Genomic DNA, 25,833 nt, shown 5'->3' with positions numbered 1-25,833 from the left:
GCATAGAACTGATTACTCAGGGTAGTAAACTAATGTGCGTGGAAGTGAAGGCCCTGGGGATTCGTTTTATAGACTCTTTAAACTTCTTGCCCATGAAGCTTAGCAAGCTACCGCAGGCAATGGGGTTTGAAGGGTGCAAAGGGTATTTTCCCATTTTTTAACACTTTAGAAAATCAAAATTATGTGGGGCCTATGCCCGGTGTGGCACACTATGGTGTAGAAAGCATGATGCCCGGAGAAAAAGCAGAGTTTCTCGACTGGTATCAGGACCACAGTTCTGAGGTGTTTGACTTGCAGAAAGAGCTCGCGTACACTGTCAGCAGGATGTCAAAATTTTGAGACAGGCTTGTATCCTATACAGAGGAGAGATTATGAAAATGACGGAGAAGGGAAATGTAGTAGAGAGAGAACCTGGTAAATTCACCGAGATAAAACTGTGCATAGATCCATTCCAGTACATAACACTGGCATCCGTTTGCATGGCTATGTACAGGTTTATGTTTTTGGAGCCTAAGACGGTAGCTCTTCTCCCTCCAGACAACTATCACAGGCAGAAAAAGAGATATTCAACCCCATCTATTCAGTGGCTGTTGTATACCTCTCACAAAGAAAATATACAGATACGGCATGCTTTACAGGGTGGGGAACTACAGGTAGGCCCCTACTTTTTAGACGGTTATGCCGATGTTGATGGGGTACGCACAGCCTTTGAGTTTAATGGATGTTTTTTCCACGGCTGTGTCACCTGTTATTGTGAAAAAACACAAAATCCTATGACAGGGACATCTTTTGGGTTTCTTTATTACAAGACGCAGCTCAAGGCTGACTTTCTAAAACAACAGGGTTTTGTAGTGAGGACTCTTTGGGAGCATGAGTGGGAGGTAATGAAAGAAACAGACAGGGAGTTGGCAGACTTTTTAAACCGAGCCCAGTTACCACAGCCTCTTGTGCCTAGGGATGCTCTTTTTGGGGGGAGGACAAACGCTATCCGTCTGTATTACAAGCCTAACCCCGGAGAAGAAATTCACTATTATGATTTTACCAGCCTGTACCCTTTTGTAAACAAAACCAAAGAATACCCTATCGGACACCCCGATATAGTTTATGACAAATTTGGACCCCTGGCAAATTATTTTGGAATTGCAAAAGTTAAAGTTTACCCCCCACGAGGCCTCTTTTTCCCATTGTTACCTGTCAGAGTGGGTGGCAAGCTTATGTTCCCGCTATGCCAAACCTGTGCTGAAACCGAGCAACGGGAGACATGCACCCATACTGACGAGGAGCGGGCCATCCTGGGGACTTGGTGCACGGTGGAATTGAACGCGGCTATAGCAAAGGGGTACGTGGTGGCTAAAATCTACGAAATCTGGCATTTTAATAAAAAATCTGATAAACTCTTTTCAGAGTACATAAAATTACACCTCCGCCAGAAACAAGAGGCTTCAGGGTATCCCAGCTGGTGCACAAATGAGGAAAAACAAAATAAGTACATTAGCGATTTCTACCAGAAAGAAGGCGTGCATTTACGCCAACACGAAATCAGATCAAACCCTGCTAAACGCCAAATCGCTAAACTGTTTTTAAATTCTCTGTGGGGTAAATTCGGCCAAAGAACCAACCTACCCAACACCAGCATCGTGAGAGACCCTGATGAACTCTGGCAGTACCTATTTTCCCCCAATTACGAGGTTTCATCCTGCGAGTTTATCGATGATGAAACAGCGTGCGTGTCTTGGAAGCATGCAAAAGAACGGTACACGGTCTCTGGCAATACCAATGTTTTCATAGCCTGTTTTACCACCGCTTATGCCCGCTTAGAATTATACAGCCTCCTAGACGGTTTGCAAGAGCGGTGCCTGTACCACGACACAGACTCGGTGATTTTTGTGAAAAGGAGGGTGCCTGGAATCCCTCTGGGGATTATTTAGGGACCTCAAGCGAGATTCCACCAGATCAACACATCACCGAGTTTGTGTCGGCAGGCCCAAAAACATACGGGTATAAGCTGTCTGGAGGAAAGGCCTGTATGAAAGTCAAAGGTATTACCCTAAACGTAGCAAATTGTGAAAAGATCAACTTTGGCAGTTTGAAAGATCTAGTTCTGGACTACTGCACGGGTCTGCAAGAAAACACTAAAAATAGAGGTGCAGCAGCCTCTATTGTAAGAAACAAAAAACAGTGGCAAATAGAAACAAAAACCCTTAAAAAAACTCAAAAAGTGGTTTATAACAAGAGGGTACTAGGAAAAGATTTTAAAACCCTACCCTACGGCTTTTGAAAAAAAAAATGGATACGAGATGGAAACATCCCTTTTATGCAAATCTAGCGGGCCTAGCAACTGCGGAAAAAGTTACTTTATAAAAAATGTGTTGGATAATGCCAAACAAACACTGTCTGTTATGCCTGAGAATATCGTGTGGTGTTACAGTTGTTGGCAACCTCTGTATAAAGAACTGCTCTGTAAATATCCCTTTATCAATTTTGTGGAGGGGTTGCCTGATGCTTTGGATGATGATGGTTTGTTTCCTACTAATAAAGTAAATATGATTATCATAGACGATCTGATGAACTCTGCTTGTGAAAGCGATGAAATTGAAAAAGCTTTTACCAAGTACGTGCATCACAGAAACCTGAGCATTATGTATATAGTTCAGAACGTATTTTGTCAGGGAAAAAAGAGTCGCACGATTAACCTAAACACAAAGTACATGGTTCTGTTCAAAAACCCCAGGGACAAATTACAAATCACCACGCCGCCGGCAAATGTACCCGGCAAAGCTCAATTCTTTCTAGAAGCTTTTGAGGATGCTACCAAAAGACCTTATGGCTACCTGGTGGTGGATTTAAATGCTTCCACACCAGAAGCTTATAGACTAAGAACCGGTCTTTTCCTCCAGACTGGCCGGTGGTTTATACTTTAAAAAAACAGCAGCTGGGTATAAAAAGAGATGACTTATCGGCAGGCCCCTTTAACAGCTGGGGCTGCTGACTGAAAACATGTCTAGCTGCGTGAAGAGAAACCTGGGCCTTTTAAAATTACTTAGCAAATCGTCCCGCAGCAAAGGAGGGCTATACTGTGTTCGCCTCTGACGATCTAGTAGCGCCATTTCAGAAATAGCGCCAATACCTTAAAAGGAAACGTACCTTTGACACAGAATCAAGTGCGTGTTAAAAAGAAACGCACGCTTATAAAAACTTTGTGTAATAAGAGCGCCGCTTAAAAGAAAAAGCTTCTGGTAAAGCAGTCTGGGGGGTTTATTGGGCCTCTGTTAAGTTTTGCTATCCTTCTGATAACGGGGCTTTTAACTAATCGATAATGGAGTATGCAGAAAAATGTACCTGGTGCCCAGCCACCAGTTGGAGCAATTAAGGGCTCCTCCGCAGAGGAAAATATCAGAACAACAGCGACTCGCTTACTGGACGCTGAAATGAAGTCTGTTCTTCAAAGAACTGACCTGGCCGAATACGGTAAGGCTAAACTTTACAGCGCCGTGCTTCAAAGGTACCTAACGACGTGAAGCAAAGCGATGCGGATAAAGGGAAAATAAGTCTGTTTCTACCGAACAGGAACAAAGCGTAACTGCCAAACCCCCAGAAACACCAAAGAACTCAGACTCTGTTGCTCAGGAGGTGCTGGATAACGTGAATAAGCGTTTTTAAAAAAATGCAATAGTATTGCTAAATAAACTGGGCCAGGATAAAAATCTCTCTTCATGGGACGATAAAGGGTCTTTTGTGTAAAAAGGATCTGTGGTTAATGGTTCTAACATGCTTGACTTAGTCAGGGCCACACCCAAACGCGCTCTGTACCTAGCAAACGTGTACCTAAAGGATGGGATGTGTTTATGAATGCCATGGCGGAACTGAACGCATTCTCTTCCGTCATGGGCAATGCGCCAACAGAGACCTTTTGGAACGCCTCAAGGCCTCGACCGCTGACACCGGGGCGGATCAAGAATCCGTGACCCCTTTTTTGCCCTATAAAAAAAAAAAAATTGGCTAAAAGAGCCCAGTGGCTCAGTGTGTAATGTTTTTTTCACATTCTAAAATTTTTAAAATTTGTAATGTTTTGCTTTAAATAAAACATTTCTATACTTTTTAAAAAAAATCTGTGTAATTTTTCTCAATTGGTCATTTAAAAAAACAAAAAAAAAAACCCACCAAACATCAATTTTTTTAAACCCCACACTTGGGGTGTTTTATTGGGTAACACGGCTATAAAAATCATTACAAGATACACACGTCTGGGCTTGTTGAAACATGTTTTGAGCAAGGCTAGGCATGCCCAAGAATTTAAATTTACTCTTTACAAAATTCATTACCATCCGGTCATTTTGCACTAAGTCATTAGAATACAATTTTAAAAGCCGTTCAAAAGATAAACCCTTGCTACGATGATGTAAGAAAAACACGCAGTGATAGCCACAGGCGACGGAGCGGGGGTCTTGTAATTGTCTATTGTGAAACACCAGGTCTGTGGCATTTTTGTTTAAAAATTTCATAATGCTTTTAGGAAACAACACGCTGTTCGGGGGTTGCCCATATGAGTCAAAAAACTCTCCACGGTTACGCTCCGCCAGATACAGGGCGAGCCAATGTTCACCCGGTTGGTTGTGCGGATGCGTGTTCACCACCAAACCTAGGGGTCTGAGACAGCTTGCCTCCAGGGAGCCAATCACAAGGGAACACATCTAAGAAATTCTTTTTCGTGTAAGGATCCGTTGATAAGACACGTGAGAGCTGCACGGTGTCCATGTTCACATGTAGTCAAACAGAACGTTTCTTCTCTGATTTATCTCTATGACATTGTCAAAAACCCCATACACGATCATATTAACGGTGACTGTCAAAGCCTTTCCAAAACGTATTTCTGCTCTCAGGTTCCCAGTTTTAATTAGGGAATAATGATCTGCACATTCCTGGTCGGGAGACAGGTCAAAGGCAAACAAGGTGTAACCCTGTGCAAACTCCTCCCGGTCAATTAACAAAGAACGATCTTTCATGTGTTTACCAGCTGTCTGTACCAGATTCATGTATTCTCTCACGCAGCGCCCTGCCTCAAGTCCGGTTGCAGAGGCTTGGTCGGTACCTGTTCACCATCCACATACAAGGCCACAAAATTTATATCGTAATGTTTAAAATGAAAGGGATTTTTAGTGTAACTTCCGCTAAAGGCATCGTATCCACAAACCCTAGGACGAGCATTTTGGGTAACTGTCCCAAAACAGGTTCTCCTGGTTACTGACCCTGCTGCCCGCAGGGATGCTAAACACTTTCATTCCCACACGGTCCACGGGTATTTAGCATTAGAGGCAAGCAGGGCCTCCGCGTGCCCCAGACGGACACCCGGGCCACCTGCATTTCTTCACAAAAAGGGACGCTGATACAATCCGCAGTTTAAAGCCTTCAGCCGCGCTGCCCATTAAACAGAAAGCGTCTTTACTGCGCGTCAGTTTAATTTTCACATCCACTCCGTTTAACAAAAGTTTTTCTTGAAAAAACAGGTCACTGTGTAGATGGCCCAGCAGCTCTACCGTTCTGCTTTCAGCCGTCAGCTTTGCACGCCTCACAAACCCTAGATTCCTTCCATCCAACTCTGTTTTTTCATGTTGTCCAGCAGTGTCTTTGTAAAACAGACCGGCAGAAAATTGCGTGGCGAGGGTGTCATCGCTGTAATTGAGCACTGATTCTATAAAGGCCCTGTAAGGATAACAATTGTTGCTTTGGCTTACAAGGCGGTCTCCCAGAGTAACATCCAACTGGCTGAAAATAGAGGCCACAGGGTAATTCACCAGGCCCACTTCGGCGTCCGCGGCAAGTTCGGTTCCGTCTCCTTTTACAATCTTGCAACACAGGTAAAGCAGCGTGTTGTTTAAATCCATATAATCTATGCCATTCCCTGCTATAAAAAAGTCAATGGGGGCAGACTCCGTAACGGCCGATAGAGGTGGCACCTCAATGTAAATGCTTTTTTCGATGCTGGTCTGCGTAGGGGCTATTTGAAACAAGTCTAGTTCAGATTTGGCGCACTCTTCAGACCCGCAGTGAACAAAAGCCATATCGATTAAAATATGTCTCTTTTAGCAGGCAGCGCGTCTCCTCTTTTGCCCAGGCTTCCTCTTGGACTTTCGTTTATGGCTGGCCCTGCGTGTCAAAGCCCTTCTTTTAAAGGGTTTCGGGGGACCTGTGCGTCGCGGGTATGACGTATTTCTCTTTCTCTTCCTCCTTTTAATGTACATCAGCCCCGCTCCTTCCTGTGAAGCTGTATTCCCCACCTTCTCCAGAACAGCCCGGGAGACATGACCTACCACGTCTTTAGCTATGTTTTGAGCGGCAGTTTTTACGTGGGGTTTAATAATCTCTAGCCCTCTCCTCAAAAGCGGTACAGCTTTTCGAAAGAGGCTACGAAATATTCCACCCACACCAGCCCCGTACATCACGGGGCCCCATGATATCCAGGAAGGGCATATCCAGCCTGGGCTTTGTAATAGTTCCTGTAGATGGTGGGGTCACCATAATTTTTACGATCGCCATAATAGTGTTTTGCTTTTTTCTTTTAGAAACCTCGCTCTCTCGCGGTCGCAAATGCAGCTTGACGATCACCTTGCCAAAGCGAAATGAAACGCCTCTGTTCTGATCTGTCTTTATTTCAATGGTAATGGTGTCGATGTGGTGTTTACTGACAGGGACGAATGAGGTTTATCGTAGGTGATGGTAACAAACTCATTGTTCCTTCCTCGGACAGGACGCAGCGTAACAGGGGAACAGAAAAGTCCCCACAAACTGGTACTCTACGATATCCGTGTACAGATACAAGGAGTTAAAACCCCTGTGATGTCTGCCGAGAAGGAAAATTTTTGGACGTTGCTTTGGGGCCCAAACCCAGAATGTTAGCTAGCTCCCGCCAGTAGAAAACCCGTACATAACATTGGTAGAGTTAAGTCTCACTTTTCTGCCCACAGGGTCGTAGTTCATGACCACCTCAGGTGGTCCGGGGTGACGAGCCACGGCGCTGTTCATATGCTCCAGTAATTCAGGTATGGTCGAGTAATAACCTCGTCGTAGGATAAAATTCCACGTCGTATCTCCAAAGGTGATTTCAAAAGGGGTGTCTTCATTGATAGTATTCCAGCTGTGCGGGTATTGTATTTCCACTAACCCCACCTCCCAGGCACCAGGGAGATCCAAGGGCTTAATTAGCCGTATTGTAAAGTTCGAGATGGTGTTTTGGGGAAAAACTGCAGAGCTGGCATTGCTGGGCAAAGTGATGTAAAACCCGCCATCGCTCATTATTAATTTTTTTCTTCTCTGTCTTTTGCAGGAGGATTTTTTTTCTGTTTCGTGTCTAAATGTCACAGAGCTGAGAAGCTTCCACCCAGCTGTTAAACTTATCAGGCCAACCCAACCATTTCACCAGTAGCTGTTTTTTTCTCCCTTTTCCTTTCTCCGCTAGAATTTTTTCAATCCTGTAAATCCTGTCTCGTTTGGGGTTTACTTTTTGTAATTCTTCAGGGTAAAAAGATCCAGTCACTACCTCACCCTCATAATCTTTTAATCGGTAGACAGGTCTTTGGCTCCTGGTTAAGGCTTCATCCACTATGAATATCTCATCGGTAAACATCTGTTCATAACCTTTTTCAAAAGCGCCTTTGGTTTTAGATAGTCTCACGTGGTCACCTTTTCTAAAAGGGGCAACAACCCGTTTTATTTTAAAACCATCTCCGTAAACCGTTTTCCATACCTTCAGAGAATTTGAAGGGTTAACATCAAGGGGTCTGGTGCGTATAGTTCTGTGAAAGCTCTGGTTGTAACTCTTTATAAAGTCAGGTAAGACGTCAATGTAGCGAAAGGTGTTATGGGCTGTAAAATATCTCCACATCCTAGTTTTTAAAGTTCTGTTAAATCGCTCCACAACCCCTGCTTTGACTTCATTATTAGTAACAAAATGGTGAACCCCATGCCGCTTTAACAATCCACTTAAAGGTTTGTTTAAAAATTCTTTCCCCCGATCGGTTTGTAATTTTTGAGGCACGCGACCTTCGCTGAAAATAGCTTTAAAGGCCTTGGATACTTCACCACCAGTCTTGTCTTTTAGGCCTAAGGCCCAGGCATATTTGGATAGAATGTCTATCACTGTTAAGATGTACTTAAAACCGCCGTTGTGTTTGGAGAACCGGTGCATATCGACCAAATGTGCCTTCCACTTATATTACACATGTGAAACAATGGTCTTGTTTCTTTTTTAATGTATTCGAGCCGGTTTGTGTAAAGTGTAAGCATCCTGGTCTGAAAGCCAAGCTGTTACTTGTCTTCTATTTAAAGTTTTACTATGCTTTCTAGCCTCTCGAAAAAGAGGGTTCACTCCGCCAAAGCTCCCAACTTCCCTGGGATTGTAATATATTTTCTTTAAAAGAGCCGTCAGCGTAGACATGACTGCTACTGGTACCGTCTTTTACTACCACAAGTATGGAAATGGACACGCTCATATTGACACATTTAAATAAATTTTATTAATTGCTTGGTTTAACATAATCTTTTTTTTGTTTGTTTGTTTTGTTTTTACAGACAGCTGTAAAATGGACGCCATAACCCCCACGGTAAGTCTGAGCTGGTTGATTCTTCCATTTTGTTTTTACAGACGGCTGTAAAATGGACGCCATCACCCCCTGGTAAGTCTGAGCTAGTTGATTCTTCCATTTTGTTTTTACAGACGGCTGTAAAATGGACGCCATCACCCCTGGTAAGTCTGAGCTGATTGATTCTTCCATTTTGTTTTTACAGACGGCTGTAAAATGGACGCCATCACCCCTGGTAAGTCTGAGCTGATTGATTCTTCCATTTTGTTTTTACAGACGCCTGTAAAATGGACGCCATCACCCCTGGTAAGTCTGAGCTGATTGATTCTTCCATTTTGTTTTTACAGACGCCTGTAAAATGGCCACCATCACCCCCCTGGTAAGTCTGAGCTGGTTCATTCTTTTACTACCACAAGTATGAAAAATGGACACGCATGCTCATATTGACACATTTAAATAAAAATTTTATTAATTGACTGGTTTAACATAATCTTTTTGTTTTGTTTTGTTTTTACAGACGGCTGTAAAATGGACGCCATCACCCCCTGGTAAGTCTGAGCTGGTTCATTCTTCCATTTTGTCCTTTTTTTTTTTTTTTGGCTTAAAATCTGTGAAAAGGACATGAGCAAAAACAGCTGATGTTCGATCTATTTACTCCCACCGGGTTACTGATACGCAGGTTCTTTAAGGCGTCTAGAAAGGCATCGTCGAGCTGTTGAGAGATTTTCAGAAAAAGAAACAGTATAAGTACACCAACTGCTTGGTTGGTTTTCTTTAATTTTTTACACAAACCCCATTCCTAGCCTCATTACCTCCTCTTCTACTGTCGTTTCTTAATCATTCATTTACCTGAGCGCTGTCTTTTCCGTTTGCCTTGTCCACCGGTGACTCCTCCGAGCGGCGATCAGGCTCTGAGGGGGTGGACAAAGAGAGGCCATCAGGCTCCTCGGGGTGCCTCACGAGGGTGTCGGGTTTGGGTTCCGACGTATCCATCAACGGCTGGGCCAAAGGGCTCCTCGGTCACTCCTCCTCCTCCTCAGAACTGTCGCTGACGTAGCGCCTGCGCCACATAAGTATGGTGCTTGGGTCAAAACAAAGTCCGGTTCTGACGGGGTGGTGAAGGAGTCCATGTTTCCTCTCGGCAGCCTTTACACGCTTTTCTAAAACACGTGACCTTGGAAAGAAATCGCCTCATCAGACCGGCGCTGGGCCTAAAGGGGTAAAGGTGCTCCACTCGGATTGGCGGAGGGCCTTGGGAGGAGCTCTTAGAGGGGTCACCCCGATTGGTCAAAATCTCCTCTCGGGGTGGTCCTGTCGGGACAAAACGCCTCCTGATTGGTAGAGGGTGGTGGGAGGAGTTCTTAGAGGGGTCACACGACCCACTTCCGGCCCGCTCACCCCAACCCAGAAGTCACCCTCATTGGGCAAAATTTCCTCTCGGGTGGTCCTTCCGGGACGAAACCCCTCCTGATTGGTAGAGGGGGGTGGGAGGAGTTCTTAGAGGGGTCACATGACACACCTCGCTTCCGGTCACGTGGCCACCCCCGGAAGTCACCCTGATTGGGCAAATCTCTTCTCGGGGTGGTCCTTCCGGGACGAAACCCCTCCTGATTGGTAGAGGGGGGTGGGAGGAGTTCTTAGAGGGGTCACATGACCCACTTCGCTTCCGGTCACCCGCCCCGGAAGTCACCCTGATTGGGCAAATCTCTTCTGGGGGGTGGTCCTTCCGGGACGAAACCCCTCCTGATTGGTAGAGGGGGGTGGGAGGAGTTCTTAGAGGGGTCACATGACCCACCTCACTTCCGGTCATGTGGCCATCTTGACCCCGGAAGTAATACCCCCAGAGGGTGGGACTTCCGGTGACAGGTGGGAGGGGCTACAGGGGTCAAGGGGCGGGGTTAGGGGCGGGGTTAGGGTTTGATTGATGGTAGGGCCCTTATACTACTCACAACCCTGGGTTTAGCAGGCCAACACTCAAACCACTGAGCTATCCCTCCTTCATTAGGACTCCTTCATCCCTGTTTGGAATTTGAACAACAGGGAGAATAGGGTACTTCCTACTTGAGAAGAGCTACAGCTAATAATTCTGAGACCCCACATTTCTCTCACACATGAGATGTCAACAGAAAAAAGGGTATTAAAAGGTAATCAAGACTGGAGGTGTAATGGAATGCTAAAATTTGTCATACTGTTCAGCCACTAGGTGGCACTGAGTGTAAAAGATCTTATTTAAGCTAACCTCAGCCATATCAGGCAGAGCATGATTAAAGGATGTTATAATGATCAGGGGTCGGCAACCTTTCAGAAGTGGTGTGCCAAGTCTTCATTTATTCACTGTAATTTAAGGTTTAGTGTGCCATTAATATATTTTAATGTTTTTAGAAGGTCTCTCTCTATAAGTCCATATTATATAACTAAACTATTGTTGTTTGTAAAGTAAATAAGGTTGTTAAAATGTTTAAGAAGATTAATTTAAAATTAAATTAAAATGCAGATCTTATCAGTTTAGTGTGATCCTTGCGCTTGCTTTTCCTTGCTGAGTTTTCCAATGTCTGACACGTATTTGGGTACTTTAAGCTGCACACAGGCTTCTGAGTGATCAGTTGTTGAGGGACAGAGGACAGATTTCATGTGTGAAAACACCTGTTCACACAGGTATGCGGATCCAAATGCTGAAAGCATTGCAAACGCAATTTTCTTCAAACAGTTAAATTTCACTGGCAGGGACATCCAGCAGGTCAGAATAGAGGCCCCATGATCTCTCTCAGTAGCTTCAAGTGCACTCCACAGATCTTCAAACTTTGATGCCCACAATTCTGAGCTTTTTAACTGAATGAGCTGCATTTCAAAATCTTCAACCCATCCCCTGAAAGACAGACAAATCCAAGATGCTTTCGTTGAACTTATCAGGATTAAGTAGAAAAGAAAGCATTGGGCCAAATCGCTGGAAATCTTGAAATCTGTCAGAAAATTCTGATTCCAGTTCTTGCATGTACATTCCAATCTCATTGTCACAGTGCAGCGTGTCGATAGCTCTTTTATGTGTTGGAAGTAGTGGAAAGTCGAAGTTTGAATATCCCAAGAAAAAGCTGCTAGTTTTACAACAAATGCCTTCCAGGCCGCATAAAGATCCAGAACCATTTGCCCTTCACCCTGGAGACAGAGGTTGAGTTCATTTAGGTGAGAGGTGATGTCAGTTAGAAACATGAATTTACACAGCCATTTGTCATCATCCAGTTCGGGGTAGTTTTGTGCTTTTTCTGAGAAAAAGGCCTTGATTGCATCAAAACAGTTTACAAAGCACACCAAAACCTTGCCACAACTTAGCCACTGAATGTTGCTGTGAAGTGGAATGTCATTATAAGCACTGTCCATCTCTTCTAGCAGTACTTGAAATGTCTCTGAGTCAAAGCAGATTGAGCAACAAGGAAATTCACAATTCGCACCACTGTATTCATCACATCATTAAGCTCTGAATTAGAAGTTTTAGCACACAGGTTTTCTTGATGGATGATACAGTGAAATTTGACTGTCGGGCGGCCAATTTGATCTTCAAGCAACTTTAAAATCCCTTCTGTTTTCCAACCATGGCAGGAGCACCATCTTTTGTCACACAAAATATTTTTCTGATTCTTCAAAATGGTTTACAAAACTTTCCACTATATCTTCCCCCTTTCTTGTGTCATGCAGGGGTTTTAGGCAACAAAGTTCCTCTTGGATTTCATCGGAAGCACAATATCTTGCAACAACTGCCAAATGTGGAACATCGTTTATATCCACGCTCTTATCAACTGCAATGCTAAACACTGCTGTGTCTTTTAATGCAGTTGTCTGCTTTTCCTTAATGTTTTCTGCCATTTTGCTTATGTGTCTCTCAACTGTTCTGGAGATATGATCTTATCTTTATTTGGCAAATTATTGAACAAGACCTCCAAACTGCTGAGAAAAACTTCTTTTGTATATTCCCCATCTGTAAACGGCTTTCTGTTTTTTGCAGTGCACTGTGCAATCTTGTAACTTCCTTCTGTAGCTTGATTTTTACTTACACTGAAACATTTAAAAACACTGCTTTGCTTCTCATATCCTGCTACTGCCTTTTTGATCGATTCAGTTTTGTCTGCTTCATCAAGAAAGGTTTCCTCGTGCTTCGTTTCAAAATGTCATCGAACACTTGATGTGCGACAAACAACACTTTCACAACAGAAAGCACAAACAGCATGGTCCTTCTTTTGAATAAATCCAAATGTGTCTGTCCAAGAAGGCTGAAATGACTGGACATCTAACTTTGCTTTCTTAGGAGCTGACATTTTGTAAAATGTACCCCTCAACTCACAGCAGAAATTTTTTTTGCAACAGACAGCACACACAACATCAAACCCAGTGCGCTGTTCCACGTGGTGTGGTATACGCAGCAAATGAGGACTTAAAAATATCCCAGTGGTGCTGGAACAATTTTTAAGGTGGGGGTGCTGAGCTGCATCCCCTCTTGCCCCTGTCTGCACCCCTCACTGCCCAAGGCTGGGGCCAGTGGGCCACAGCTGGGGGCAGCTGCAGAGCGCCAGCCTGAGGCCAGGAGCAGAGCCCTGGGCTGGTGGGCGGGACCCCAGGCCAGCAGCGGGCTGAGTGGGGCCGCTGGACGGGACCCCAGCTGGCAGGGGGCCAGTAGTTGGTACCCCACGTTGACAGCGGGCTGAGTGGGGCCGGTGGCCGGGACCCTGACTGGCAGGGGGCTGGTGGCCAGTGGCTGGTATCCCAGGCCAGCAGCGGGCTGAGCGGGGCCGGTGGCCGGCGACTGGGACCCCGGCTGGCAGGGGGCCGGTGGCCGGAACCCCAGACTTGCAGTGAGCTGAGCGGGGCCAGTGGCCGGGACCCCAGGCCAGCAGCAGAGCCCCCAGGGCCGGCAGCCAGGACCCCGGCTGGCAGGGGGCTGGCTGGCAGGGGGCCAGCAGATGGGACCCCAAGCCGTTAGAAAAGTGCCACTGAAAATCAGCTCGCGTGCCACCTTTGGCACATGTGCCATAGGTTGCTGACCCCTGATCTTGTGTGTATCTTGCTCAGAAGGAAGCTCTATGGCCAGTCCATATCTGGGCCAGGAGCACAACATGGTTCTCCAGGTGATAAACATCCAAACAGTTTAAAACTGGAGGCTTTGCCTCAACCCACTATCACATTCCTTTTCTTTTCTTGGGATGGCCAAAAGAAGCAATCTGCTCTCAAAGTGGTTGTTTTGGTTTTGGTTTTTGTCATTGCACAATGCATACAAGATCCATTAATTAATTTTCCCCATATTAACTCTTACATCAATAGACAAGCCCCCCATGTTTGGGGGTTTTGTTCTTGTTGTTGTTTGGTTTGTGGAATGGCCATTTCCTAAAGTTTATAATGAGCCACCCTTGGCTGAATAGGAAGTAACAGGCCACATTGGCAGTCATGCTTGCCCAACCCTGCAATTATTCACCCTCCCACCTCTTCTCCTCCTGCAGTTCTTGGAGTTCTTCACTCCCCTCTCTCAGGAGAGGGGTTGATAGGTGGGGTATGGTCCTCTTCTCCCCCATCCAGGCAGGGGGGCAGCTTGAGGGGTCCTTTACCCTCTCCAGGATGGGAGGGAGAGGAACAGGGAGCAGAGTGACCCATTATTCACAGTGGGAGAGAGAGGAGGAGAAAGCAGAGCTGTTGTGAACTGCTTAGCTCTTTCTGCTCCTCCCTCCCCTCATGTAATAATGGTATAAATTGCTCCCTCCCCTACCCCAAAATGTCTTCTGGGCTCCTGAGGAGAGGGGAGAGCTCTGCCTGCTTCCTGCAGCAGCCCTGATTGGCTGCTCTTCCCCAGGAGGCTGGCAGGTGGGAAAAGTAGACAGTCAGTCAAACAGGTTTTCCCCCAGGCCAGCTGAAATGCAAAGGATTGCTTCTCAGATCATCACAGACTGGCTCTAGCCAATTCCCACCAGGAAGAGTTGGCAACACCAATCCTGCCAAGAACCCATCTCCTTTGCTGGCCTGTACGACAGACACCTCCTGCCGCTCCTTCCTGCCAGTTCCTAACCCATCGCCAAGGCAGTGCCCAGTCCCTCCTGCAGGGGACAATGGCATATATTCAGTGGTCAGGATATAGGCCCAAAGAAACTAGCATGGAGCTCAGAGGGAAATGACCTATAGCCAGGGGGATGTGAGCAGGTAGATGAGGTCAGGTGAGCCAGAAGTGTCAGGGCTGTGAGCCTGCTGGGAAAGGAACATGGGCTGTAGGGTTTTAGGATTCTCTTGAGAGAGGGAAGGGAGATGGGACTTGTGCAGGGGAGATGAAGAGAAGAGAGAGGAGCGAAATATATTCATCTTGTGGTTTCCAAGGGATAGGAGGAAAGAGTAAGTGCTGTAACTTACCCTTGGTGCATTTCATCTCATCCCTTCTGTCAATAAGAAGGTACCTGGGACTTTCAGGAAACCATGGGAGAAAGAATAGTTGGGCTAATGCTGGGAAACAGCTGCTGGAAAGCAAGAAAGGCCAATACTTTTCTCCACCAAGTAATTCCCTGAGTGAAAAACAAAAATAAAGTAAGTATCTGCTGATGGCCTTTCAGTGCCCTGCTAGAAATGAGATACTGATCCTATGAAAAATAGTCCAGTTCCTAGGAGAAATGTCTCCCTGTTACAAAATTCACCCATTTCTTGTCAGCTTCAACAGAGAGGCAAGAGAATTAATGGCATAGGGAGAATTAACTGCCTCTTCACCCCTAAACTAGGTACCACACACTAAGAGTTGGGACAAATCAACAGGGGAAACTTGCCCTGCTGTTGTCTATGCTGCACTATTTCTAAGGACCTCAGCCTCCAGGACCTGCCAAGCCAGGACCTTCCAATAATGTGAAATTAAATTTAGAACAAGCTAAAAACATGAGGAATTCATTCAGCTTATGTCTGGGACCTGCATCATGATGTATTTTGGGCAATGTAAACTTGTTAAAAATGCAATGGGATTTAAAATATTGATAGCTGCTTTAAACATGTTAACAGATGCTACAAGGACAAATTCTTAAAAGTGGCCACCTTACCCTTGTGATCCTTTTAACTGTGTAGTATTGGTATAGGAAAGCACTGATGAGACTTCATGGCCAGTGCGGGAAAAGGAGGTCAAGAGTTGGGGATAAGGTAAAGGAAAAAAGACTTCAGAAGGTTCTGGGCACTGGACGGGAGAAGCAGCAGACATTGTGCTATTATTCAGAGTACTGGAGCCATGAGAGGCTGATATGACCGCTGGAAGCCTTTCGTAAACTCAGTGAAATAAATGTTTAATTTTGATATCCTCAGATCAGGTTCTGTGTCCCTACCCTCTGTTTGCCAGAAACTGGGAAATGGGTGACAGGGGATGGATCATTCAATGATTACCTGTTCCGTTCATTCCCTTTGGGGCATCTGGCATTGGCCACTGTAGGAAGACAGGATACTGGGCTAGATGGACCTTTGGTCTGAACCAGTCTGGCTGCTCTTATGTTCTAATGTGCAGGTCCTTCTGGTTCTATCAGAATGTCATGTAACCAAATATTCCTTTACTCTCAGTTCCACCCTTTTCAATTGCATGTTTCAGCTCGCTTGTCTTGTTTTGCGCTAAAGCGTCAGCTAGACGCTTGCAGAAATACCATCTCAGCATATAAACGTATCTAATTTACAGCTGCCGCTATGACTGACTCAGTTAAAGAGAGAATGATTCCACATGGAGACCCTAGAGATGGATGGATACATGATGTAAGTTACCTAGTAGTTAGCTGATCAATGTGAGTATGGGAGGGATTTCCCCCCTTTTCCCCTACAGAGACAGCCATGGGAAGAAGCTGGATGACTAATGCAGGTGACTGCTGAGTTTGGTTGCCTTTTAGAAATTGGTAATTTCAAGGTACTAAAGGACTATATTTCTAACCTTAGACCAATTATTTGTCCTGTCAGAATTCCTCCAGTCAAAAATATGGAACTGCCCATGGCCATAGCACCTCGGAGATGTTTTGGGGCAATCTCCCCTATATAGAGTGGTTGCACACAGATGCCAACACCTATAAATAGAAGAGGAAACATTTTCCTGTTATAAATTAAACCTTATTAGCTTTTGACTTGGTAAACAACATTCTGTATGGACCTGTGTCCAAGGCACTTTGTCCTGTTACCATGTTCTACTTGGACAGTGACTACCAGGGGCATGTGTGCAGCTTTGAGACTCCCTTAGCAGAACATTAGCTTGTCCTGGCTTCTTGCCACTTTGTAACTGCCTGTTTTAGTCATCCCTAAAACTTCAAAGGGCCTGTGAATCACTTAAAGCATTCTGACCTATTTTACTGTTGAATATGTGGGACCAAATTCATTGCTGCCAAAACAGTGAGTCACGGAACACACATTAGCGGGAGTGTCCCATGATCCCTAGGATGACTTCTGGTGCATTGTGCTACCATGACATGTCTTTTCCACAGTAGGCTGCAACATATGATGAGGTATTTTGCCTGTCACACGATTTCCTGTTTGTAGTGTTATTGTAGTTGTATCGGCCCTAGGATATGAGAGAGACAAGGTGGGTGAATCTTTTATTGGATATCACCTCACCTTGGGCTTGTCTCCTCTACAACTTAGGTTGATGTAAGTTACGTCACTCAGGGGTGTGAAAATGACACCTCCCCACTCCAGCCCGAGCACCGTAACTTACATCAGTTTAAAGTGCTGTCTACACCACGCTATGTTGGAAGGAGATGCTCTCCCATCCACATAGCGTCCACCTCTCGTTGAGGTGGAGTAATTATGCCAATGGGAGAGCACTCTCCCATCAGCATAGCGTGTCTTCACCAGACATGCTACAGAGGCACAGCTGCATTGGTGCAGCTGCACTGATGTTGCACAGTAATGTAGATTAGCCCCTTAACTCTCATGCTATTTCCTGACACAGATGCCTTGCCCTGATCTTGTCAGAGTTTTTCCTCTCCTTGTTCTTTTGCCTCTATGTTACTGCTGCGAGAATCTACCCAGCCTGCTCTATTCCTTTCTCAACCACCCTTACAATCTTCCCTTTTGCCTCACAATCTATTGCTGATTTTTTTTGAGCTAGGGATCCCACTGCCAAGACTATTGTTTAAATCATCACTCTCTGTATGTCAGAGCAGAAGTGTTTCTTGTCACAGTTCAGGGCAACTGCACCCGTATTTCCACTCTGTGGTTTAGCAGTGGCAACCGCACTCCGGCTCCTGGCTCCCCTGGCTGCCACCTCTCTTGGGTGGAGACACAGCCTCTCTCCCTTCTGACTGAGATGTCTCCAGGCTGACCAGTTCCTTGCCTGAACTGTGTTGTTCCCAGCAGAGACAGACTGCTCAAGCAGGCCTGCTTGCTTTCTCTTCAGAGATGGATAATAGTGTGACTGCCCAGTTATAGTTATCACATAGCTCTTTGATATGCAAGCCTCTTTTATTCTTAAGGTAAGAGCACTACATTGAAAACCTATTAAAGACAATAAACGAACCTACATGCACGCTAATAAGCTTACCAGAGATCACCCCAACCCTAACATGGGCTCTGGCAGGAGAAGTCCTTCAACACCCCAGCCAAGGGGTTTCCTTGTGATTCCAAGTTCATCACAACTTCAGTTCAAAACAAGCACTGAGTTTTACAGGGTCTCAGTAGACCAGTTCTTCCAACTCTTATATAAGGGACCCTCCGTGGACCCGGAGTCCTATCCATTTACTAGATCAGGAAGAAAGCCCTGAGCCTGTTTAAAACCAGGATATTTATTCAAAAACCCTTTCTTTCTTTGTTGGTCCCCAGAGAATCCAGTTTGAAGTAGTATCTGCGAACCTCTCCGGGAAGTGGCTTCAAAGGGGCCAGAGGAATTACATTGGCACCCCCTAGAGGAGTTACATACAATTCCACAATAACATATACACAATTGCATTTTTAATACAGTGGACCCCAAAGGTGTTAAGTTAAACTTTACTGAATTAGATTTAATTCAGTAAGGTTTAACTTACCTTAAATCCATAAGATTTGTCCAGGATATTGTCAGTTTGACACAGTTCTCTTTGCCATTATTACCAGTATAATGAGTTCATATTACAACCAGGCCAATACCATAGCAGTAGGGTTGTGCTAGGCACTGGATTTTGATAGAAAAGAGATTACTGGGCAAAAAGTCTAGAAGACTAGAAACAAGTTTGTAGCAGTGATATTCTATATTGTTCAAATTTAGTAGCATTTACATTAACGATTGTAGGGGAACATCACTGTCTCCAAGTCTGTAAAGCAACATGTACATTTACAGCAATATCTAAAGGATTATAATTAATAATAATAATTAGAATTGTATGTTCTAATACCATTCACCATAGTTTATTAAAGGCAAGAAGAAGAGAAATGCATTTACCTGTGTTTACGCCAATCAAAAATCTGCCAACCATTAATAACTCAAACAATCCTGTTGGAAAACTGATCCCCATTAAAATGGAGGCCAGTATCGCTATGAAATTGTTCACCAGAAGAGCTCCTTTTCTAAAAGTAAAAATAACAAAGGTCACAGAAACATACTGTTATAAGAAAGATGCCTTATAACAGTATGGAGAAAAGGCTTTGCATTTCAACAATACAGTACTCACTGGAAATTGGGAGACCTGATGCCTGCCTACTTTATATTTAAAAACAAACATGCCTAATAATGTGTGTGTATGTGATCTCACTCATGCACATGGAGTGTTTCTTTATTTGCATGCAAGGTGTTTATGGAATCCCTGTGAAGCATATGCATTCTTTGCAGCATGCAGGCCTGGCTCAAAGGACGGGTGATCAGGGTGGCCGCCCTGGGCAGTGTTGTGATTACTGGGGCTATAAATTTACATAGATGGGAAAAGGTACAAAAAGCAGACAGAAAAAACTCAATTAGTCTAAACAGAAAGGCCTATTGATATGGTTTAAGGACTATGTTGAAATCATGCTTGGCAAAAACAGAAGACATGGAACTGAAAATTAATGAACCAAAACTGGTATGTTGGATTTTAGGCCTAATTGGTGTAAAAAAGATAAGGGAATGAGCTGTTGCACCCATCAGTCCTTTTTGGGTCCTTAAAGAAAGAGACTTTGTGGGGAAAATAAGGACGAACAGATGGAGGCTACTGGATAGAGCTTCCCATCATAGCTGCCACCCCCACCATCTCCTGGCAGCCCAGACCTTCTTCATACTAGTCTTGAGGGATGTCCTGACCATTTTGGGCCAGAGAGAGGGACCCAGATCACATCACCACCCCTACCAGCTCCAGCTGAATCCCAGCACCCACTGAGATGAGATAGAATCACACTTTAACAGCAGCTCCAGCCTGTATCAACTAACTTCTTCTCTTTCCCCAAAGGACAGGTATTATCATCTTTGATATCATGTAAGAGACTGCCAGACAAGGGATTTTTCCTTCTAAAACTCTCTCCAGCTAAAGGGAAGGGAACAAGGGATGTTATTAAAACAAATGTTTTAACTGTTTTTCCTTTTTTTCTGTATCTTTAATAAAAGGTTAAAGGAATTTTTAATGGTGTGTTTGCCATGGTACTAAGCAGGTTGAGGTCTCTGTATACCAATCCTGGACCTCATTTAACACTGTTTATTGTTGGACAGTGACTGGGTTATGTTAGCACCTTTGTTAATACAACAGCACCAGATCCCTGGGGATGGGAGAGAAGGGAGCAGATGATGTAGAACCTCCAGACTGGGCCTGGCTCCAGTCCCTGCCCAGCCAAGGAAGAGAGGTATCTGCAAGCCAACTCCAGTGGCTCTCATTGAGTGGGTCTGGCTCCCACCGGCAGCCTCTCCTTTGAGTTGGCCACCCTGGAAAGTCAGAGTTCCTACATTCCCTTCCACACACCGTTCTGCCCCTATTCCCCAGCTCTCCCTGTGCAAAGCGAGCTCATCAGGAGGGTGGGGCAAGGTGCCCCTGTGCAATGGGGCCTGGGAGGAGAGCATAGCTCTGGGACTGCAGTGGACTGGGAGGGAATGGGAAGAGCCCAAAGGGATGGGAGGGAATGAGGTGGGGATGCCAGGTAGGGTGACCAGATGTCCCAATAAAATTGGGACCGTCCCAATATTTAGGTGTTTGTCCCACGTCCCAACCAATCTTTGGTTGGGACGCAATTAGTCCCGATATTTCGCAGTACTCCTTTTTTTTTTGCTCCGCCAGCAGCACTCGGCTCCCTCTCATCTGGTAACCCTAATGGCAGGGGAGTGGAGCTGGGCAAGGTGCCCTGGGCCATGTGCTGTTGTGGGGCAGGAGGGATTGTGGCAGCCTGTGTGTTCCACCATTATTAAGAGGCTGCCAGTCTCCCCCCACCCAGAGGGCTGGTAAGAGCTGGACTCTAGGTCCTGGTCCCAGTCAGTCACCTGCCTTGGCCCAGTCATGTTCACAGAAGACTCCTTTCTCAGAGCATGGGACACTGTTCCTTGCTCTGGTGCCTGCTGCCTCAGCTGCCGCTTTGAAAAACCCAACACAAATAAAGCTTACCCACCATCCTGGGCACCACATCCCTGTTGTTCTACTCCTTTCCGCCCCCCCCCCCAAGACAGGCGGAGGGTGGGGGTGTTTTCCACCCTGGCCATCAGGACACTTAGGGCCAACCCTGGCAGCATGTGTATACTAGTGTGCAGGTTGTATATCTATGCAGGGTGCGTGTGCACATGCCTACAATGTCTATGTTCTCTATGTAACTGTATGTGTTTTATGCTGCATGGAGTGCACATATGCTTAAATATAAAGGGACCTGATTTGATATGGAGAAATAAGGGTTTGATAAGAGGAACTGAACTGGCGGGTTGTAATTCAGAGCTCTTCTTCCAAGTTCATGTGACTGGAGGCTACCCTGGAGATCATGTCCCTGTAGAAGTCCCCATTCCTTATTAGCTAATACTGATTTCTGTTTCTAGTTAGGTAACTGGAAGAGTCTTCTGGATAAAGCCTGTTTCCTTCTAAGCTCTTTCTCCATTTGCTTTTATCACTTTCCAGTCACAAAAAAGGAAAAGAAAACAGGCCAAACATCCATTTGCTGCCAAACCTTCCATTGATGTTTAACTCACCTGCCTAATCTAATCGCTATGCTGCCTCCGATGTGAGCTCCGCACAGACCTCCAAGGGAAAATATAGACGCAATGACAGACCAGAGGAGAGTCAGCAAGCTTGGATTCAGTTCCATTTGATAGCGACTGCTCCAAGTTTCATTTAGGAATTTGTGGATGTGCTGAAAATGCAGAGTGGTGAATCAACTTGCATCTCAATAAACAATTGATCACTTAGCCCAAATGCCTGAGATCCCATCCTCAGAGCCAACATGTGTAAGGGAAAACATCTTACTGAATATCAGCCATTCCCCGTAGAGCTGTGTTACACAAAAATCCTACTAACTAGTTACAAATTAGCAGAATTCTGACTCACTAGTGCAGCCAAAAGATAGTCTCCCTACTTCCAAAAGACTATTGTGTGCAGTGTTGCTGTCATGCTTTATCTCAGGGGCAACTGCCTTTAAGTAGTGGGTCAATTATCCTTCCATATAAAGTTCATAAAGAGCGTTCACATCCTTCTGAATGAAGGGGGTGTGGTGGGCGTGACTCAATAGGATTCATGCTCCTAAGTCATTTGTGCACTTTTCAAAATCCCCCCCTTAATGTAGATCTCAGAGTAGGACAGGATTTCTGCATTACTCAGACAAGTGATGTGATACTAGTCTTGGAAAGTTACTCATGGGTTTTTATTAACTGAGTCTGTCAAGAAGCTCCAGACATTGGTCAGAATGATGGAAGCTAAGGTGGAGAAGACCTATTAGGTCACATACAGTTCATCTCCCAAGAAGCCAATGCAGGCTTGTTCCCTTTTTAGTCTTTTAGCCTGTTTAGTTTTGATGTCACTTCCCAGGGGTGGCTATTCCACAACTCAATAAATCTCACTGTTAGGAAATTGATCCTGATAATCAGTCTTTTCCTTTTCTTAATTTGATCCCAGGACTCATAGTAATGTTGTCTTGGCTACCCTAAGTATTCTTCCTTGGGACATATGCCCTTCATTTATTTGTAAACTGTTCACCTACACACTGAGTGAATCCAATGGAAATTTCATTCTAAGCCCGTTTTTACTGGCTTATAGTGTTTTACCACTACCCATGTCTCAGTCCTAGATGCCCCAAATCATAGGCATCAACCCATAGGAGCACCCACAGAAAAAAATTAGCCTGTGCTTACCACCTCCCAGCAGCCAGCGCCTCCCCTGTGCCGGCAGCCCTGCTGATCAACTTCTCCCTCTCCCTCCCATCGCCTCCTGCCTGCTGTAGTTCAGCTGTTCTGCATCATGCAGGAGGAGCTGGGAGGGAGGGAGAAGAGTGGGGAAGGGGCGCACTCAGGGGCGGGGGTGGGAAGAGGCGGCGTGGGGGTGTGTGGCCTTGGGGGAAAGGGTGGAGTGGGGGCAGAGCAAGGGCGGGAAGAGGGGGGTGGGGGTCAGAGTCTGAGGCGGAGGGTTGAGCACCCCCCAGGTAGAGAGGAAGTCAATGCCTACCACTGTGAAATGACTGCAGATTTTATTTGCAGAGTCTCTGGAATCAGTGTGCTTCATAGTTTCTGGTCAGCAAAAAATCCAAAAAGCAGACAAACAGCACTATTTTCATACCCCCTGCTCTCTTTCCAGCATACAACTTACCTTTTAATGGTTAGTGTATTTTAACCATACTAAAAGAATTACATGTTATAACAAATGAAAGCTGCATAGTTTAATTGGAAAATAGGTCTGCTGTTAGCAGAAATGCACAACCATCTTTTTCACAGGGCCAATTCTCTCTGGGTCCTCTGTGGTAAATATGCAGGATACTCAAGACCACTAAGAGCAGGTGCAGAAGCTAAAAGTTGGGTGACAGCTTTTGAGGAACATTTTCAGGTATAAAGAAACCCAACATTTCTTGACCCCCTAAAAATGTCTTTTTCTATCAGCTGCCATGATCCTGCCTGTAACACTTTGTGCTAAGCCAGCCACAGAAGTTAAAGGGTGAAAAGATTTATTTTATCATCTAGGTCCTTCCCTTGAAACAGACCTCAAAAGAGGATTATGTCCCTTTGATTACTTGTCAGTTGGCACTCTCTGCTGTATTGATCAGACATGGACCAAATCAATGTTATATGTAACTGAAACACAAACTCACTGGAAACTTGGTAGGAAACTCAGAGAATCATCCAGAAACCTACAAATTAAAGGTCTCCTTCTGTTCCCACGGAAGTCAATGTGAGTTTTGCCATTGAGATCAGCAGAACAGGATGGGGCCCAAAATGCACAAGAATGGGAACAATAAGATGGTGCCTTACCCTGGTGGGTGCATTGATAATGGAAACATTATATCCATATTGAAATGTCCCTCCAATTCCAACAGCACAAACAGCCAGAAACAGTGTCCAGCTGGGCAGCTATAGAAAGAAACAAAGAATAACCAGGGCATGAGACATGATGGAGCCTAGACTATTAGTGTCATTTCAGTCTCTAACCAGCCTGGGAGAAAAATTCAGAACACCAATTCATCATTTATGTCTGGACTCAGAGCATTTAGGTAGAGACCTAGCCACATTTCACGTAAGTCTGTGGTAGAAAATGCATTTCCCCTTGGCTTGGCAAGGAGTGTTCCCATTAGATGTGAACAGTTATCCGAGGCTCAAAAGCCGTTCTGTGTGATGTTAAGGACAATGCAGGAACAGCTTCAGTGAAACTAGAGCAGAGATGGTAACACACACTGCCTTTCAGTAACACCAAATAGTTGCACACATCTCCTAAGTGGCAAGCTGGAATCTAGGAAACAGAACAGCAGCTTTGCTTGGTACTTTGAGGGCATGTGACTGCCTAAGCTGATACAACGCCTGGTTCTCACAAAGGCATGTCTATCTAGATAGGTTCTAACATATCTAATAGAGGTGAATGGCTTTTAACTATTAATGGATTAACATTAATGATATATTTTAAAAAACAACAAGGGGGCATAGAGCCATGAAGGATCAACCCATGGTCCAGAGGTTTTTCTCTTGCACTGAAATGCAGAGGCAGAAATAAGGCCCTTGTTCTATAATTGTGACCCATGAGGCCGTTCTGTGCAAAAAGACTCTCACCAGCCATTGCAGGGTGTTTCTGTACTTTTATTTTTAATGAGAACAGTGGTTTTAGAACTGCGCCTTCATTTAACCATATGCAGAATTGTTCTGTTGCCTCTTGCTCTTCTCTTTTCACAGCTAGAAAAAAGATCATTACTAATAGCAACTAAGAGTGCTGAAGACAGGGAGGTTGCCCACTATGGCCCATATCTGGAGGTGTTGTGTGGGGGTGGACACGCGGGGACACATGCCGCCCCCCCCCTAGATTTCTGCCACAGTTTATATATATATATATATATTTTTTTTTTTGCAGGGAGGGGGTTCAAAACATGAGTGCACGTAGTTTATTTCAAAGCCAGAGATGCCAGCAATAGCGAGCTGCTCCTCCTTTGTCCTCCCCCTTTGCAGGTTCAGCTCATGCTGGCGCTGACCCTCAGCAACCCTCCAGCCAGGCCAATGGGGCCACGCGTGTGGGGCAAATTCCGCACTTGCCCGAGGCTTGCAGGGCTGGGCCTACAGTGGGGTCACCGCCAGCCCATGGGGCAGGGCACCTGCCCTGGTGTTTGTTTGGGACTCACTCAGGGACCTCGTGGGATATAACCAGAGCCATGGAGTGGCTAATGCACAGGAGCTCCAGCCAACAGGACCTTGGAAGTCAGGCTGGAAACCACCCAGCCTCCAGGGGCTCCCACGTGTGGGTTTCGTTGATTCAGAGCTGACCCCATGCTTGGTCACATGGTGCCACCCAGGGGTGGCTCTAGACAGTAGGCTGCCCCAAGCAACGCGGTGCGCTGCGCCGCCCTTCCGCGGTCCCGCGGCGAGTCCCCTCTTCCCGCGGCTCCGGTTGAGCTCTCGCCGGCATGCCTGCGTCAGGTCCACCGGAGCCAGGGAGGAGCGGACCCGCCGCAGTCATGCCTGCGGCAGGTCCGCTCGTCCCGGGCTCCGGTGGACCTGCCGCAGTCATACCTGCGGCAGGTCCACCGGAGCCAAAAGCCGCCCTCTGGGAAAGTGCCGCCCCACGCGCCTGCTTGGCGCGCTGGTGTCTAGAGCCGCCCCTGGTGCCACCGGGCCCTTTCCTGCACGGCCGCTGGCAGAGCTGAGCCAATAAATTGACTTTGGAGGCTGGGTGAAGGCAAGAGCAACAGCCGGGTGCTGCAGGGA

The 25,833-nt window shown here is 45.7% G+C and overlaps 1 protein-coding gene and 1 long non-coding RNA gene across 2 annotated transcripts in view; one reads left to right on the top strand and one right to left on the bottom strand.

Moving 5' to 3' along the window:
- LOC120386122 overlaps window positions 1–21,998 on the top strand; it is a 42,467-nt gene extending 20,469 nt beyond the window's left edge. Inside the window, exons 3-4 of the long non-coding RNA XR_005589542.1 lie at window positions 16,240–16,313; window positions 21,569–21,998. This is a non-coding gene — a long non-coding RNA (uncharacterized LOC120386122). The remainder of the gene's footprint in view (window positions 1–16,239; window positions 16,314–21,568) is intronic.
- LOC120386119 (solute carrier family 2, facilitated glucose transporter member 11-like) overlaps window positions 1–25,833 on the bottom strand; it is a 47,352-nt gene that overhangs the window by 19,658 nt on the left and 1,861 nt on the right. Inside the window, exons 2-6 of the mRNA XM_039505005.1 lie at window positions 23,902–24,000; window positions 21,640–21,800; window positions 18,958–19,082; window positions 16,486–16,615; window positions 14,955–15,103 (exon numbers count right to left, since the gene is read on the bottom strand). Of these exons, the coding sequence (XP_039360939.1) occupies window positions 14,955–15,103; window positions 16,486–16,615; window positions 18,958–19,082; window positions 21,640–21,800; window positions 23,902–24,000 (664 nt within the window). The remainder of the gene's footprint in view (window positions 1–14,954; window positions 15,104–16,485; window positions 16,616–18,957; window positions 19,083–21,639; window positions 21,801–23,901; window positions 24,001–25,833) is intronic.

Source organism: Mauremys reevesii, linkage group 18 (assembly GCF_016161935.1).
Source record: "Mauremys reevesii isolate NIE-2019 linkage group 18, ASM1616193v1, whole genome shotgun sequence".
Lineage (NCBI taxonomy): Eukaryota > Metazoa > Chordata > Testudines > Geoemydidae > Mauremys > Mauremys reevesii.
This window is presented reverse-complemented; position numbering and strand designations above follow the sequence as displayed.